An 18159-nucleotide genomic window follows, 5' to 3' on the forward strand; every position below is an offset into this window, starting at 1 on the left:
AAATTACCCTGAAGTAATAGAAATTGCTTTGCATTTGCCATAGAACAAGAGCACACAATAGGTAGAAATAGATCACAGATGTGTGAAAGTGTGATAACTTCTTACCTCAAGACAATTTCCTCATGTGTCACAGCCTTCGTTCAGAATTAAATATGACTTTGATCTGACTCAGCTTACTTTATTTTGTAAGTGAGTCAAATTCATTTTAATTCTAGGTGAGAATGGCCAAAGAGAAGCTGTGTGTGGTTTAACGAAGCCACTTTAAATTCACAGTGACCTCATAGAAATTAAGTCAAAAAACTATGGACAAATCCTCAAAACAGAAGCAGGTCCTATATGTCCTTCTTCACCTCTTATTTTCCAAAAATCACATTTTTTTTCTATCACAGAATAAGTGGAATTATTGCGATAGGTGGTTTTTGCCTAGATGCAATTAAAAATTATAATTGCTGTTGCTACTTATTTGTCATATCTATTACAGCATGTCCAAATACTACCACAGTCTGCATTTGCAACTCTTTTCTGATGAAAAGATGAGTCACTGTGTGCTGTCAATGCTCAGTAATCCAGGAAACATCAGCCTACGTGACTGAACATTGCTAAACGTAAAACTCACCCTGTATTCGAGATCTCCTTTTGATTCAATATCAAAAGCCTCTGTGAGTGGATTTGAATTTACTATGGTAGGAAGTATTGCAACACCATCAGAAGACAATGGAGAAACAGTTACATTGAAGGTATAAACTGAAACACCAGCTGCTGAGTTTTCTTCAACAGTGCTTGTTGCAGGTAAGCCCTTAAGCAACTGGGTTCTTCTTCCTGCAAGATGAAAATGAATGTAAAATTACTTCTGGGAATGTTAGGCTAGCAGGAGCACACAGCTTGTGCCAAGAGCTGCCATTAATGAGCAGAAAATGGCCTGATTCTCTTTTTGCTTATGAATGGTGGCATTGCACAGTAGTAAATCCAGTGCTAATGGCAAAAGAATCAATCTTTTCTCTAATTCAGTACTATACTATACATCTAGAGTGGCTGATGTTAAAGTAGTATTGTTATTGCATTGTTTGCCTTCATATATGCCTTCATATAGGACCAAAGAAACCAAACATGTTTCTATTATTTCATTTCACCCCCTGTGCTAATTGCTGCCTCTGTGCACTAATCACATCAAAAAGCACCTTGAATCACACAGAGCCGTCTGCAGCACCCATTTCCTCCACTTTCCCTCTTCTTATTCTTTCTAGCACAGCTATGTGCACGCCTGGCTCGTAGTAGTGCAAGTTAGCAACAACTTTGGGATGTTGTGCTGTTGTGTCTTCTGCTTTGAGCATGGAAGAGCAACCTCCATTCCCTGGAGAAGATGCGGGCCCACAAAAGCACCCTACAGTTCAAAACTGCCTGGAAGCAGCACAGAGCGCTGCGGCATCCAACAGCTTTGCACAGGCTCCTTGTTCCTCAGTGAGAACTCTGGACTCCCCAAAACAAAATCTGTGCTTACTCTGCTGTTTAGCCTGTGGTTTTCGTTATTTTAACAAAGACCTGTAGTGCTTTATCTCATGAAGACTGGCTAGAAAACACAAATCAGGACATCCCTAAACTGGCAATGTACCTCAACATGAGACTATGGTAAGACTTAATGTTGCTTGGAGGGGCTTCACTGGCTTGTCCAAAACACTTGCCAAGAAAGCTGGCTGTGTTCAGCCAAACTTCCGACACACTGTGTGCCAAGACGCAGGCAGATACTGCTCACTCAAGGGCCTGGCCAGGCTGCTCACACACCAGCAATTACTGTAGCAAAAGCTCCATGAAGTCTTTATTTTTGCTAGGCAGCTGCAAGGTAAAAAGCTGTTATGGGAACTAGTCTGAGGCCATTAGGGCTTCGGCATGTTTCCACTTGGATGCTCAGGCTCAGCCTGGAGCTTGGGAACATAATGCCAAGGGGAAATCTGCTGCTGTGCAACACCTCTGCAGTGTGGGACAAAACCATCTCCCTTTGCCCCTTCTCATGTGGCTGGGGAAGGATGGCCCACACCAGCTACCAAAGAGGCGCTCTAATTGCCATTCCTCCAACAGCAGCAGGCTTTTTAATCTGGAGGGCGAGAGTTCGGCTCTTATACTTTCCAATGACATTAGAAGAAGCCTTAGTGAATTTTTCCCCAAACTATCAAAAAATCTTGTTTCCCTGCATCCCTAGAAAAATTTTGGAGCATTTTAGGGATAGCCCACATATGGCCTTTGTGTGATAGACATTGCTCCTATTACTGGCCTCTCAAATAACTGTTCCCCATAGGATGAGAGAAGACTTAGGATCCCAGTGCCTTTGCTACATGAGAAGAAAAACTAATAGCAGTAGATGAGTCCACAAGACAAAGCATGGAGTCGAATGGTCTCCTTTCTTCCCACATCCCACCCCAGGAGGCACTTGGCCTTGCAGTGTTGGCTGGAGCACTTCTTAGAGCAGTGTGACTCCATCAGACACCTCCAGTTCTTCCTCTTGCAGCCTGCAAGACTCACTGCATCATGGGGAGGAGAAGGAGGGAGCACAGGGGTGTTGTTCATGTAACCAGCCATACTAGGCTGTGGTGGGAGAGTTTGCCTCTGGGAAGACCTCTTCTGAGCACAGGGCCTCACTGGTAAGAGGCAGAGCTGAGGCAGTTCCCTGGAGCCTCTCCACAGGTGCACGGAGGTTCCCATGCTCCCACACTGCAGATACAGCAGGTCCATGGATCACTGATATGGCTGGGATTACTCTGGCATTCATGGAACAAAAGGCCTTGGAGATGATCTGCAGGTGGGTAAGGTACAGGCTGGGATGTGGGAGCCTGTGAGGTGGGAACTGCCTGTAAGAGTTAATCTGAACAGGTCACACTGACACTCCAGTAGGACTGAGTTCAGCTGAGCTGTTGCTGGTTTATGTCAGTGGAAGCAGGACCCACTGAAGGACTGAGTTTTTATCAATGTTCTTATAGATTCTGGAAAACATCATCAATAAAAATCGCCCATGCAAATGAGACTGGGCTGAGAGGAGCTTCTCGGGATACAGTTCCATAAGTGGAGCTGAACTTTGAATATAATCTCCTGGGGACAGTACCTGATGAATCCAGCTCCCTCAGCAAGCCACAGTTCGTTAATGGAAACCATTCATAAAATCAGTTAAATCATTTATAACATCTACAAATGTAGAAAGAAAAGAGTTGCTATTTTTATATTATCTCTAAAGATTTCATTGGCTGTTTATTCAGGATTTGTCTTTCTAAATCACAAGTTCTTACTTCTTGCTCTTTATTTTTAACTGAAATTTTCAGTACTGCATCTAAATGGCTTCTTCTTCTTCCAATCGATTTTAAAAAAGCCCTCCTTCCATATTCACAAGTCCTTGCTCACCTCCTTACTTCGGAGAACAAAACATGCCTGAAGCAATTTAATACATTATTTTTCAGAATTACCAACCCCAAACATTGACAAATGCTGAGTCCAAGACAAAGCAATCATGATACTGGCTTTGAGAAGTATATGTATATTTAAGTCTTATTTAGCTGTGATTTGTTAGTCTTTACAGTGTGCTTGAGTCACACCTTCAAGCTTTTCTCTCTCCGCAACCATGCAGGTTAGAAAAACACTATTTTTCAAGGAAAGCTGAGATTCACATGCAGTGTCCTGATCACAGTTTTGGGGACATCAGAAAAACCACCAAATACTGACAGGTTCCTGAGGGCTGGCAGAACTCTTTCAGTTCCTTGAGAGCAGTGACCCTACCTGAGCAGCTAGCTTACTACAAGCAACACTGAGTGCTCCATGAGCCACACAGACTGCAGTTTGAAGATCTACCTTAAGTTGCTAATGTGCACATATTCATATTGGCAAATCTCCCATGTTTTCACACTGGGCAAAGACAGTGATATTACCCTACTAATATTCTCCACAAGTGTTTTCCTGTTCAGTCCTGTTTGGTTGCTTGTTTTACTTCATCAAAGAGAAATGTTATCAATATTTGAAGGGAGACTACGGGAGTATTAATACTAGACATTGTTTCCTGGAGAGCTGACCTCCTTTCCCAGTCCAACACTGTCCCACTGAGCAGTGGCTACTGCACACAAAGTGCCTCATCCAGTAAAGTGTCTTAGCAAGGAGTCATATTCTTGTCTTCATTATACTGTTGTAACCACGGAGCTCAATCCATTTCAGTAGGAAAATAATTGTTACTTGATTTTTTCCATCCGTGTCTGATCCCTAAATATGTATTATAAAGCTCCCAAGAGAAAGCATAACAGCCAACAGTGTTCTAATTTTAGCAGCGTAATGAAATCATGTTCTTACCAGATACTACTCTCAGCAAAATGAGGAGAAGGAGCATGGTCTTCATCGTCTTTACGACCCTCTCCTTCATGTTCCTAGGATGAAAACTGAAGGAAGGTTATGGTATGTTTTCCCTAATTTATATCAGCTCCACCTAAATTCTTCCTCTTTGTCATGTTGTGGAGTGAGAAACGAAACAAAGGACCCGTGTCTCTAAGGGAGTTTCTAAACACCGTCAGCTTGTTTGCTTGTCAGAGAACTGCTCCTTGCTGACACTCCATCCACAGACCTGGGCCACACTTGAGAAAACAATCATTAATAGTCCTTTCAATGCAATCATCTTATTTACTGAAGCATTATCAAAAGAATCGAGTACATTCTAAATCTGGAAATACCGTGCTGCTTTCATTGCTCTGGCAAATGAGGTGCTCTCTTCACACACCAGGATCAAATACTCATTCTTACTTAAACCAGGAGCCTGAAGTTTTCTCATTTCTCTGGGTATCAGAGAATTACTCAGACCACACACACTGCATACCTGGAGGTAAGATTGCAGCATATGTACATGATGAAGTTAGCTTTAACTACTGCTGTAACTGTCTCAGGAACAGCATGGACCACTATGCAAAGTGCAGCGGCTCCCTTAGATTAGGCATTTAGCCAGCTAGCCCACAATACACCCATGCAACTGGTTTTTTTGTTCAATCTAAAGGCAGTCCTAGCTTTATTTCATGGAGCATAGTATAGAGGTGACATTAATACTAGAACTGGATGCAATATAGGTGCATCAGCATTGACTCATAGAACAATTTAGACTGGATGGAACCTCTGGAGGTCATCTAGTCAAATACCCTGCTCAAAGCAGGCTTAATTATATCAGGTTTCTCAGGGATTCATCTAGTTGATTCTCAACACCACTACACAAACTAAACAGCTCTGCTAAGAGGTAGAATTTAGAGATTCAGGTTTAACACAGCTCTGGAGAAACCACACTGATTTGTGAGCTAAGCTAGCATCTCTAGATGGTTCTGCATGACACTCCTTGGCTGTCCCAGCGAAAGCTGACAGTAGTTCAGAAAGCTCTGTCCTGTGCTCCTGTGTTTTGTATAGTATGAGCATGTTAACTGAACATGCTGAACACGAACAGCTAGTTTAATGCTGGGGCAGGCATTGCCTATGCACCTTAAACTACCGTACAGATGCGCCCTGGAAGATTCTGCTGATATAATGAAACTGGAAAAGATGCATCAGTAAAACCTACTGATTGGAACTGAGCCATACCTACATATCTGATACTGGTTTGGGGAATCATAAGAAACATTCATTTCATGGTTGATTGGCGTCTATTTTAAAGTGCTTCGAGGGCCTTGCCAAGTCCAGGTGCAGCCTGGGTTTAAAGTGAATGTGGCCACACCGTATCATATGGGAGCACACACCACATCAACCTGTAGTACTGAGGAAGCTGATCTTCCATTGCCCCAGGAAATGTATGCCTAGACTTTATGTTAGTAAAAAAATATATGGAAAACCTCACACTCAAATGACCTAGTTATGCTGATAAGATATTAATGTAAATGTATTTATGTTGGCAAGAAGTCTAGCCTGTCCCTTTACCTACCAGCTCATTGCCCATCCCTTCATATGCGTTTCCTGGGTCCACAAAGCAGCTTTTTGATCTGACTGGACATCTCACAAAGATGAGGTCTGTGTGCACAGGCATGAACCAGGCTTGTACAATAAGCTTGTGATCTTTTACTAATTATCAGAATACTGTAAAACTGCTGCTAGCATTTATTCCCTCCTTTTAGTTGCAATGTATAATCTATCCCATTATACTGCTGTTTCTTTTAATCTTGAAAGAACTATAGAAACATCTGGGCTAAGTTTTAAAGTAACCAGTCTTTCAGATACATGTTTAAATTTGCTCAGTATCTCACTGGAGTGATGGGACTGTTTTCAACCTATGCTCTGAATAGCCAAGCCTTCCCCAGAACTCAGAAGTCACAATTTTTTGTCCTTTATTTTCTTTCTCTTACTCCTTAGGCTGCGTTTTTGGGGGATTGGGTTTTTTCCCTATGCATATGTATTTCAACTTCTTGGATTTATCCTTCCTTCATCTGAGAACCTACACGGATCTACTTTCAGCAAGAGTTCAGTGTCCATACACATAAATCAGACTTTTCTCTGCATATCTTGTGATAAAGACACTATAGAGGGATATGGGAGACACGGGTGGCAAAGGCATCTGGAATACACATGCGCTTGAAATGCCAGCCTTTCCCCAGCTTCACCTGGAAGTGCCATAGGTAACTATTTCAGGTGCTATGTGAATATCCATGGAGTAGTTAATTTCTGTTTTCTATCTAAAATATGTCTCCAGGGCTTTCAGATAGCCCCTGATAAGCCTCATGGTTCAAGCATGTTGTGAGAAGAGACCGTAGAGGTGACCAGGGAGACGGGGCAAGAGCCACGTGTAGCACACAGTGAAGGAGAAGAGTGCAGAGGGCAGCTCACACGGGTGGAGCGAGTATGAGCGGAAAGGGCTCTGGCTCCTTCTTCCTTCAGTCACTGCCAGTATCTCTCAGTACCTTCCTTAGATCCCTCTTTTCTTATATTCCTTTGCTAAGTGGATTTCTGTGGTTCTCTGATTCATCCTGCCAGGTTGTGAGGAATAAGGTGAAAAAGCAGCCAGAGTTAAAAGAGAGCCCCAAACAGGTTGAAAATCAAGTAGAAATAAGTATACGCATATCATCAAATATAGAGCTGGTTAGGAACAGATGAGTTAGGAAAAGGTGAGCAAGGCAGAAGTGCCCTGGCGAGGCTGGCAACAGTAGCTCTGCTGCTGCAGGAAGGTCAGGAATGAGATTCCCGGGAATATAAAGCAGCTAGATGAAAAGAGGTCAAGGCAGCGCAAGCAAGAATGCAACCAGGGAGTTTGCAGGCAAAATAGAGGGAAGAAAAATTAACTGGAGCAAATGAAAAGGTCAAGGAGCAAACTGGGTTTTTAATCATTGCTTGGTTTTCAAGATGATTTGAAACCTGGGCATTTTAAAGCAGTGCAGAAAAAATGTCTTCTGGATTATCAGGTAAGGTGGAGAATGTGAGGGAGATGCTATATCTTTCAAGAAATTAAAGAATCCTGGTTCCAGGGAAAAGACCAACAGATTGAAGCGCAAAAGACTGCACTGGTCTTAGGTTGGGATGCAGAGAGAAAGAACATGGGAAGTGAGGGATATTGGATGGGACAAAGCAGAACTTGATGTGCAAGCTTTCAACTGCTTGTCCTCAGGAAAGTGAGGGATTTTAACAGAGGCCAGTTTAGAGAAGTAGTCTACTTGCATAACAAAATGTGCAGGTTCAGGATATTAATCTTTTTTCTATGTGTTTAATTCTCAGTTGACTTCCAGTCTGTCAACAGGAAAGAAATGTTCTCTCACTTTTCAAACGCATCAGAGGTTCAAGACATAATTTTTCCATTAATGGCTATTTCAGCCAGAGTAGTGGCTCTCTTCTGCTTAGCCAACTCACAGGAAAGAGATATTTTGCTCTTACTGTGGTAATTACTCACCAAAAATTGAGCAGCCTAACGAGAATTTTCACCTGATCCAACCTCCGTTCAAGAGTATTTGTTATTGTTATTTCATTAATTAAATTACCTAGACTGTCAGGTTTTATTTTCATCTCGTTTCTCTTTAAACAGTACAGCTTCTCCATCCGCTGCCTTGGTAACCTTTCCTAAAATATTAAAACAGTACCTTAGCATCCTACACCAAAAACTTATGCACCATTTCATTTGATTTCTCAGCTAAAAGCTTCCTCTGTACCATTTGCGAGTGACAAGAGCAAACTAAATGTCATGAGTACCACCCAGGCTACCTTAATCTCACCTAAAGCTATCCCAGCTTAGCAAGGTCGGTAACCCATGCAATTATGCAAAAAAGTCCCGGACAGATACCTGGGCCAACTAATTTCTAGCATTGACTTGTAGACACATAAACCCACTAGTCACCTCCTTGATAATTAACTTGAGGTGTCTGTTAGTAAGAATTGATTCCATCACACCAAGAGCTTTTTTTGGGATCCAGGTTTAAGCAAACAACAGCCTAAAATCTGAGTGAGTACACACAGAAGTCCGAAAATGTTCTGTTGTCAGTGCTGAAAACAAGTTCTCCCATTGCTCCAACAGTTATGCATCCAAGGGATGAAAGCATTTGCCAGAGAAGAAGGAATCCCAGCAGTCTTTCTTTTGCCACAAAGAATTTGAGCACTTCTTTTAGGAGGACTGGGAGTATGTAAGGCATTAAGATAGCAGAGATTGTTCTGATCCTTCCCATTCCCTCCGCTCCATCTTGACAAATGCAGACTGAGGCAGACAGATGATTACAAGGACATAAATTCAAGAAAGCTCCAGATGTACTTGAATCCTCCCTACAAAGAGGTCAAGTGACTTCTCCAAGGCCACACAGAAAGTCCAGAAAAGCCAAAGTTCTTGGTCCCACTCCCAAGCTCAATCATGACAACCGTAAGACACCCTGACTGTAAAAAGCACATTGTTGCCAAATGTTTTTCTCTTTAAGAAGTTCTTGTGCTGCTTAAAAATATTACATTTCTTTGGTGTTAACACAACATGGAAGTCAGTGAAACACAAGCTTCAATATTCATTCAGCTGAGCAAAAGTAGATGTTATCAGCAACTACTTTGTGTTTTGTGGTTCAAGACCAAAAACGTGGTGGTGTAGAAGATTCAATACCTGTGAGAAATGATGTCGCTTGTCCACACCAGTCACATATGTCACTTGAATTTTAATCATGTGATTTGTCTTCCAAAAAAAGTTCTAGTGCAAGTAAAGATTCAGTGAAAAATTTGTTGAGCCCAATGAAGTCTTCTTTCTGAGTTTACTGGATACTGGATTAGGGTGTGAACCCATGTGGCAATACTTTGTACCTCATGATATAGTATTTACTGGGTATTACAAGTTTGTCTGTTATTGTAATTGCTTGGACACCTGAGCTGACTGGTAAATATATAAACAAGGATGTGAAGTAGCAAATTATGCAAATGCAACAAGAAAGAATGCTCTGGGCAAATACGGGTACGGAAACTCTGAGGTTTCTATGTACACAGTGTGATGCACTTCACTTAAGTATTTTAATATATCACCAAGAATTATGTGAACAGGCCTTTGCATCATGAAACATACTGTATCTTACTTATGCTATCAGCAAAAGGGATTTGATTATATTTTGCAAAAGCAACCTTGCATTTTAGCACTAATAAAATATTTTCTGTGGACGTTGGGGAAAAAAACCAAGTATGGGATTAACAGAAAGGAGCATGGCTGGGCACAGGGCGAGGGCTCGGGTGGTGGAGATTCACTTGGAGGTGGACAGTTTTTTACTCCTAAGTTCCTCCATCCTTTGAACAGGAGGAGTGAGAATAATTCACTGCTTCCTAACAGTGTGAAAGTTTGTTTGTTTATGGTTTCAAGAACTTGGAGATCTTCAACCGGGCTCTGTAGCTCTCCAGGGGAGCAGAGGAGGGGCGTGTGATGAAAGAAGGGCATGTAGCCCTGGATACACTCCAGTTTTGCTTGGGCTGCCAAGGCTGTGCTGGGGACTGACCTGTGCCAGGTCCCTGAGGTGCCATGGGGCCATCTTCATTCACCCTTCTCAACGGCTGTGTTTCCCAGGGGCACTGGTCAGAAGTAGCTCTGTATTTTCCTCCTTTAATTTTTAGATCAGATGTAGTACAAAACGATAGCAAATCTCTACCTCAGCTGCTTGCTTTGTACTTGATTCTGCTTTTCCCTGATCCTCATCCTTTTCTGTCTCATTGCTCCAGACTTCCAGTGAGCTTTGCCTCAAGCCCCAAAGGGCATTGAATTGACTCATTTCTCCTCAGCAGAGTGTAGCCCAATGGCAGCCCATAGCTGGGAGAGGACATTCTCCTCCAGGTATTGGCATGGGACAGCCAGTGAGGAAAAAATAAGTACTGCGTATGCCTCCTAGCACAGCCTTCCCCTGGGGGAAATGTGGCTTCTGCGCTCCTCTGCGACTGTACCTGGCATCTAGCAGACATGTGTAAGGGAGTAAGGAGGGACTTTTCACTCTCTTCCCCATTTGTTTCACAGTATAAGCTGTGGTCTGGCTATTGGACTGAAGTGTCTGGAAGAGAACAATACTCTTTTATGCGGGACCTGAAATAACTGTAAGGTGACTGCTCAGGGCTCTGTCCTTCTGATGTTCCTGTGAGCTTCTCTCCTCCCATCAAATACCTACTCATCAGCGGACTGATGGTAACCACAGTGTGCACAGAGTCTCAGTCCTAACATTACCATGGATCAGACAGCATGCAGCAGCCTAATACCACCTGAAGATCCGGTGTATTGTTTTTGTTTCTGCTCCATTCTCATGCTTAGCAATACCCAATGCAGTAGTACCACAACTTACTCAGATAGGTGAGGACATGAGGACAGAGATTTGCGAGGCAGAGGATTGAAGCTGGGGCTGTGAAGTATGAGACAGTGAAGGGAAATGGTGGAGAAAAAGTCAGATCTCTGCTGGGAAAGTTGAGGAGTGGAAGAAAGATGGGGCATGTGAAGCTGGGGTCCCGATCTGAGGAGATGCGCAATAAGAGGATAAGGGAAGCAGTGGATGTGGTTTTGGGATCTTCGCTCTAAGAAGCATGTGGCAGAACAGCTGTGGCAGCACGGACGTAGGTTTGTAAGTTGGAAAAAAGATTCTGTGGTGGGGTGAATGGGAAGTGGCAGGCATCAACTTGAAGAGGAGGCTTGGGTGGTCCTATGACAGTAAGGGAACAGAAAAAAATAACTTTTCCATGATAATTTCAGTTTCTACCTCAATATCTTGCCTGGGACATACATTGTCTAAAGCCATTCTTGGAATCTTTCTACATTTGCATAGCACTACTATTTCATCTAGGCTATTGGAAAATAATGATAATAATCCTGGTCTCACAAAGATCAATGACAAGCCTGATTTTGAAAGGAGCAATTTCAATAGAGCTGGGCCTGAATAAAGTGGCCCAAAGGCAAACAAAATCTTAATCACGCAAAGGAGACAGATGCAATATTCATCGCTGGCTCTGTTCCTTGCTGCCAGTAAGCTCTGTGACTAGGGAAAGCCTTTAGAAGTATCACACAGGGATAGGGCCAAATTCATCTGACACAGAACAGGCACAGAATCACTTTTTTACAGTTGCTGAGTTTAGATTATGCTTGTTTTATCTGAGAGCAAACATGAGTGAAAAAAATAAGCCACTTTTACTTACAATTGACATGAGGCAATTTATATCTGAGTAATGACTTGACTGAGTCTGCCACCACATTAATACACAAAAGGCAGCAGGAAAGCAGCGCAATACTCCAGATGTAGATACTTCTTGCCTGTGGATTTGAGCATCAACACCATGGAACAGGCTGAGACCACAAGAGCTTTCTTAATGAAACAGAAGACCCACACAGCAAGCATACTGTCCAACAAATGTTTTGACAGAGAACTGTGAAGCTGTAAATGCAGGCAGGTGAATGTACCAAGAGGAAAAAAACCTCTGCAGCCCAGATTGACCTCGATCACATAAAACCTGGCTGTTATCACGTGGGTGATAACAAGGAAACAAGGTCAGAATGTGTCCCTTTGCTGTGTATCGCTCCCCTGACCATTGCTGGAGCTGAGGGAATATTGCCATCTAGTGCCACACAGAAATCCAGCTGTCTAAACAGAAAAGAGCCATTTAATTCAGGTAGGCAATGGTTACAAATCGCACTAAAAACCAGGGACATAATGTGCCAGGGACATCATTTTGGTCAGTGTCTTTGCCAAGCTTGTTATTGAAAGTGGTACATTTTCTCCTTTAAAAAAATGACAGTATGTTGTGGGAACTGAGTCATAACACTTTGGAGGAGAGACCCCATTCACAGTCATTCAGAGGTTGTGAAAAGAGTGCAGAAGTGCTCACACAGTGCTTTAGCAAGTGGCAGTCAGAATGATGGGATGCTGTTGAGGATGGGATTTATCTTACCTACCTTGAAATAACTAAAACATAGGCCTGCGTATGTTTATGTTATATAGTTAACGTTATATAGTCTCCCTAGGCTTCTTTTAGAAACAAAGAAGCACTACTAGGGCACAACTGGTGTGACCAACTTTAGCCGTCACCTTTAGGATGGGAAGCGCTGTACTTTTGAAAGCTCTGTTTCTCCTCGGTGACAATAAAGGGGGTTTGGGATGGCTAGATCTGATGTTCAGATCCCTCCAACCCCTAGTGCCTGTCTCTCTGTACCATTTTTTAGCCAGGTAGGCAATAATTTCGATGACCCGTTGGTGGAAAAATAAATACCACTTTCAGACTCCTAAACCCCATGATCTCAGTTGTGTGGTTCTCATTCAGGTGAGGTGACACGTACACACACAAGCGTACCTACCCACTGACCACAGTGGAAACAAGCGCTGGCCTATGACATATTGCATTCGCTGATAGGCAGGCACACTGGACCATAACATATTTCATATTCACCTCTGTGTGCAACAGCATTATGAACCTCCTCCCGTTGTCATGCCAGAAAGTGCCCTTAGGGGTGACAGAGCAGTTCAGTTCCCCTCAGCCAAGACCATGCTGAGCCAGAGACGAGGGGTTTTTTAATCAGTGCATATGTTTGAGATACTTTTAATGAGGCCATCAACTCACTTATCTATGCTACCAAATACGTGCCAGATTATAACAATTTTCAGTCATTGCCCATCTGCAGCAGATTCAAACCAGTGGTTGATTTTCAAAAGCAATCTGAAAATCAAAATTAGTTAAGCAATCAAATCTTCCAGCTGCAAACAGTGTCCAGATTTTCAAGCCAGCAACGTAATGTTTATATACACTGACTTAAAATTACTGAAATGTCCCACCAGTACCTCTGAGTTAATTGCCATGTTATTGCTTGTGGTTGTGACTTTCCCACTATTTCTACCCACTAACCATGTAAAGAAAAGGATTAAATCACAGAGGGAATCAGAGTCAATAATGTAAAAGAATATTATTATTCAGCCTGAGAAGGGTTAGAATATTTGAGACAGCCATCACTGCATTTTCTTTTAAATAGCATTAAACCCAATTAAGCAAGAGGCTGCTAAATTCATTTGCTTATATGTTAAAAATTCATTATTTCACATCATCAAATATAAATCCTTACAGGGGATTTTTTCCTTTTCTATGCTGATTTTAAATATGCTGCAAAAAATGTGTATCACAAGTTCCCCCAAATGAGGAATTATTTAGGTAATAAAATGTCTCACAATAATAGCAGTGTATAAAGTTACTGATGTCAAACTCTGCCAGGAATTTTTAGGGGTATTTTCTTTGCTTTAGAGGGAGGTTCACTTAGTAAAGTCCTTACATGCGGTATTAGAAAAGAAGTAGAATATGTGCACTGTCCTGAGTGTCCATAAATAGTGTTGAATTAAAATTCCATCTACAAAGGAACCTGAAAAGCAAGGACGGTAGATTTATAAACACATTTTAAAGCACCTATAAATGTGACTTTCTAAAACCCTCACTCTTATCATCTCAGTTACCCATAACTAAGATTAGCTAAAAAAATCTAAGCTAACAGCTTCCAGAAATAAATACCAAGAAGCTGGCAGCAAATTCCGGAATTCCCCCCTACCTCTTAGTCCATGGGGACACAGACTGACCTTTCAGATGCAACATAAACCCAGATGATTTCCTCAGGCTTTTGCCTGAGATGAAGGCGAGCTCAGACACTTTAGGTGTTCTAGGCAGGCAGGAAAGGATTACTAACATTAGCTCAATATCTTAATTGCCACACTTAAAAGGCTGCATACTTGCCTAGAGCTGGATCCAGCACAGAGAGAAAGCTCACACTGACTTCACTGGGGTCCGGATCAGCCGTTTAGGTTTGAAGGAGCTGGGGAAGTGGCAGGAAGGATGGACATTTTACCTGCTGGTACAAACTGTCATGGCTCTACTGACATTTGCACCAGGCAAGCCTTCACTCCAGGACGTACACAGCTTTATGAAGCCGAGACATAAAATAAATTCACAAATTCTTTTCCTATGCTAAGGAGCAGCAGTGACATGACAAGCCAAATCTCTTTAAGAATAAAGAGGCTGAAACCCCAAAATGTTCACACACCCAGCAGTCCAGGTGGATGGACAGTCTTAAGGTGATGTCCAGCAACAACACCTATGTATCTTTTGTTTCAATTCACATTAATGGCAGACAGTGGGTTTTAGCCATCTTGCTTAACTGATATTTGCAAACCTCTGAGACTGTTTCCTTGCATAAACCATTCTTCTAGACACAGGCATTTTTCTCGACAAAACCAGCCTAAGCTGTACAGTCCACTCAGTTGTTTCATCTCAGCCTGGGCTACCCCAGGCTAATGTGCCCGCACAACTGCTAGCGTTGCCGCACGGGCAACTGGATCCATGAATTGATGCTGGGTAAGAACGGAGCGAGTGGATGACATGGCCAGGAACAAATGGCCAGGAAACAGGAGGTCTGGGCAAGAAAGCACCTGCGGAACCACAGCCTAAAACACTCCCTTCAGTTGTGTCCAGAGGATGTGGAGTAATGCTGGTCTAGGTTGTGCGATACACCATAAATGGGTTTTACAGACCCTGAAACCTCTAATGTTGTTGCTGTTTTGTGAGTACCAAAATTTAGCCTTGCTTCTGTTTAAAAAAAAAAAAAAAGTGCTAAACATTATACTATTATCTTTTTCTGTTGACTTAAATGCTCTGTGAAGTATCAGAGGGGCAGTCACCATGTCCCAGCTAAATGGTTTGTTTGGAGCAAATTATTTTCTATTCTTAAGCAAAAAGAATTTAATCAAGTGTCAGAAACAAACTACATCTTGACAGATTAGCAGGGTTGCTGCTGTTAAAATACATTTGTTGCCAGATTTGTTTACAAAACTTCTCTTTCAGGGATGGGTGAACTTCCTGGAATTTGCCAATCTTTTGAATAAATATTGTGGAGGATTTCTAAAATGAGAATTAATTAAACTTTTCCTCTGAGTGTAAACCAGGCATTTTGCTCAGTGTAAAAAATTGCTTGCAAGCAAAGGGAAGTCTTTCTTGGGAGGGTGGAGAGGCAAGGAAATCTGAGCACTCCCTTTCCTTTTCCAAACAAAATTTGGGATATAGTAATTATGACTAATACAGGAATTGTAATTTATATATTAGATTTGATATATCCCTTTTTAACTTTCTTCAGAGTTCTGAACCAAGCTCAGTATGTTTGACTTCAGCGTTCAAATCCCTCAGAGGTTTGTTTATTTTTCTACAAGTCTTTTGGTTTGGCTGCTTCTGTACAATACATGGCAGATGTGTTCATTTCTGGACATGGGGCTTTTTGATACTGACTCCTATATATGACTTGCGTTGCTCTAACGAAGGCCTTTGAGTGTTAGTTTGGATGGGTGGTATCACCATCTCAAAGAGATAAGCTTATTGTCATCATCCATTCATTCTGCTAGCATATCTGAAAGGATCAGATAATGAAATGCTCATGCTAGCCAGGGACAAAACAAAGATAAGTATTTGCATTCTACCTTTTCCCTCACTGCAAGTTTTTTGGTGGGATTTGGGGGAGTTGTTATTTTTTTAAGTGATCATGAGGAAAATATTCTTCATTTATGAAACAGCAAACAGCAAATCTTCTGCTCTTTCATTTATAAAGTCAAGAGACAGTCACTAAAAGAGCCCATCTATTAGAATGATTTTGCTGTGGCTCCATTGGAGAGGAAATCCAAAGATGGTAACTCTTTTCTAATAAACAGACAAACAATCCTCTCATTTAGACTAAGGTTTTGGGGGTTTTTTTGGTCAAATTTGGCCACTAAACTGAGAAATTAGTCCTTGACAAAAGCCTTCCACTGCTACCGTTTGGAAGATCCTGTTTCTGACAAAGTCAGTGGCAGATGTCAGTCTGGCAATGGACAATCTGCCAATGGCAGCAACAACGTGAGGGACACGAACATCACTGTCCAGGTGAATTAAGCACACGGGCTGTCGGTAAGTCCTACAGATAAGTTACAAAAGAGTTCACGGACTTCACAGAAGACACAGGATTTTTCAAGCATGTAGCATTCAGGCAAACAGTCTTTTTTGATTCTTTAGGTGTCGCATCAGGAGGATTGATTCTTCCCAGTTACCTTTCCTTAAAAAATTTCCAGCTTTTGAAATTATCATGACTGGTCTTAAAGGTTTGATCAGTCAGAGCTACCACATGCTGCTGCTGTCCTAATTAAATTAAACTCCACTGGGTCCACCCTTCCAGAGCCTTGCTGGGTGCATTTGAGCAGTGTTTCCCACGGTCATATATATGAAGCTGCATGTTGGCAGGATGGATAAGCATCTCCGTTTCAAAGACAGCCTCAAGCTTTTGCTTTAAGAGGCTAACACTGCCACTAACAACTAGGAAATCCTGGCAGATAGTCCACATGAATCTCTCTTTCTATATTTGCACAATGTCAAGCACACTATCAGCACTGAATAAATAATAATCATAGAAACCTGGAGTCAGCCAGGAAATAGCTGTGAATGAGACATTCATATTTTAAAACTTGAAACTGCAAAATTATCTTGTTATGATGCTGGGAAAACTGTTCTTTTCCTTTTTCCCTGTTGTTTTCTTTTCCTAAAGAAGAAGAAATGCTAATGCTGCTGCTGAAGGTACAAAAAGAAAGTTTACAGTTTACTTGGTCCTGTATTACAGAACTACACATCTGAAGTGTCCTGCCTGCTTAATACCTAAAATCCCTTCAAGGAGCAAAATGAAGAACAGTCCTGATTTGAAATCCAAAGAATCCATTTCTAGCTGGGGAAAAAAAAAAAAAAAAACAAAACAAAAGGAATACAAATGTATATGGGAGAAAGAGGGAGAGCAGCTGAAAAACAGTTTCACCAGACAGTCTTGCTCTTGATAATGTCTGGACAAAGTCAACTTTTTTCTAAATATGATTGAAACTCCATGTTAAAAGGTATTTATATGAGTCATAAATCTTTAAAAAAATGAGCAAAATTCATGGGGAATTCAGTCTCCAGCTTTATAGAAAGAATAATAAAGGGCAACTCCCTTTGGTAAAACAAGTTGAATTTGGTAACTCTTATTTAAGTCAGACTCTTGACAAACATTCAGGGTTGCTCTTTCTTCACAAAAGAATCAATTGTGTCTCCTTCTCTGTTGAGGTGTAGGGCTCCTATAGTATAGTAAGGCTATTTCGAGACTGTATTTTTATGATTACAGATGAGAAGAAATAGATTCTTAAGGTACTTTACAATCTGCTTTTATAATTGCTGCCAGGGATACACGTACAAACATTTTTTTCAGGTACTGGTCATTTTTAACAGAAATATGAAAAGATCCAAGGAACACCTCAGTATAATCAAATTGCAATTAAGTCAGTCCAGAAACATTTGTCAAAAGATATAATGGCAAGGATTATAAAGGAGAAGAATAAACTGAAAACACAGAATGCCAAAAATCACCATCTGCTGAGATGATGGAGTATCATGCTCAAAGCTGTTAAGGTGTTACTAGAGCTGTTGTATGTTACAACATTAAACAGTTAATTGCAGTTCATGGGTTTTAAGTAAAAGAACTGGGGACTGCTTTTTACCATAGCAACCACAAAAAAGAAATCTCTTAAAGCCTGTATGCAATGTGCGCCAACAAAAAAGAAAAGACAATAAATATATCTGGAATTCAGCATTTAAACTATAATTATTTGGAGAAATTCCTCTTTCTAAATTTACATTCAGAGTATCCTGGAAAGAATAAGACACTCATTCCAAAATTACCAAAAGTCTTTCCTGAGGGACAAG

The 18159-nt window shown here is 41.4% G+C and overlaps 1 protein-coding gene across 1 annotated transcript in view; it reads right to left on the reverse strand.

Moving 5' to 3' along the window:
- The window catches only part of CDHR3 (cadherin related family member 3), a gene marked incomplete at both ends in the record, with an annotated part of 39977 nt that extends 35590 nt beyond the window's left edge, over positions 1–4387 (reverse strand). The window contains 2 exons of the mRNA XM_082309715.1: positions 617–819; positions 4318–4387. Of these exons, the coding sequence (XP_082165841.1) occupies positions 617–819; positions 4318–4387 (273 nt within the window). The remainder of the gene's footprint in view (positions 1–616; positions 820–4317) is intronic.
- Positions 4388–18159: the final 13772 nt, after the last annotated feature.

Source organism: Platalea leucorodia (assembly GCF_965183815.1).
Source record: "Platalea leucorodia genome assembly, chromosome: 4".
NCBI lineage: Eukaryota > Metazoa > Chordata > Aves > Pelecaniformes > Threskiornithidae > Platalea > Platalea leucorodia.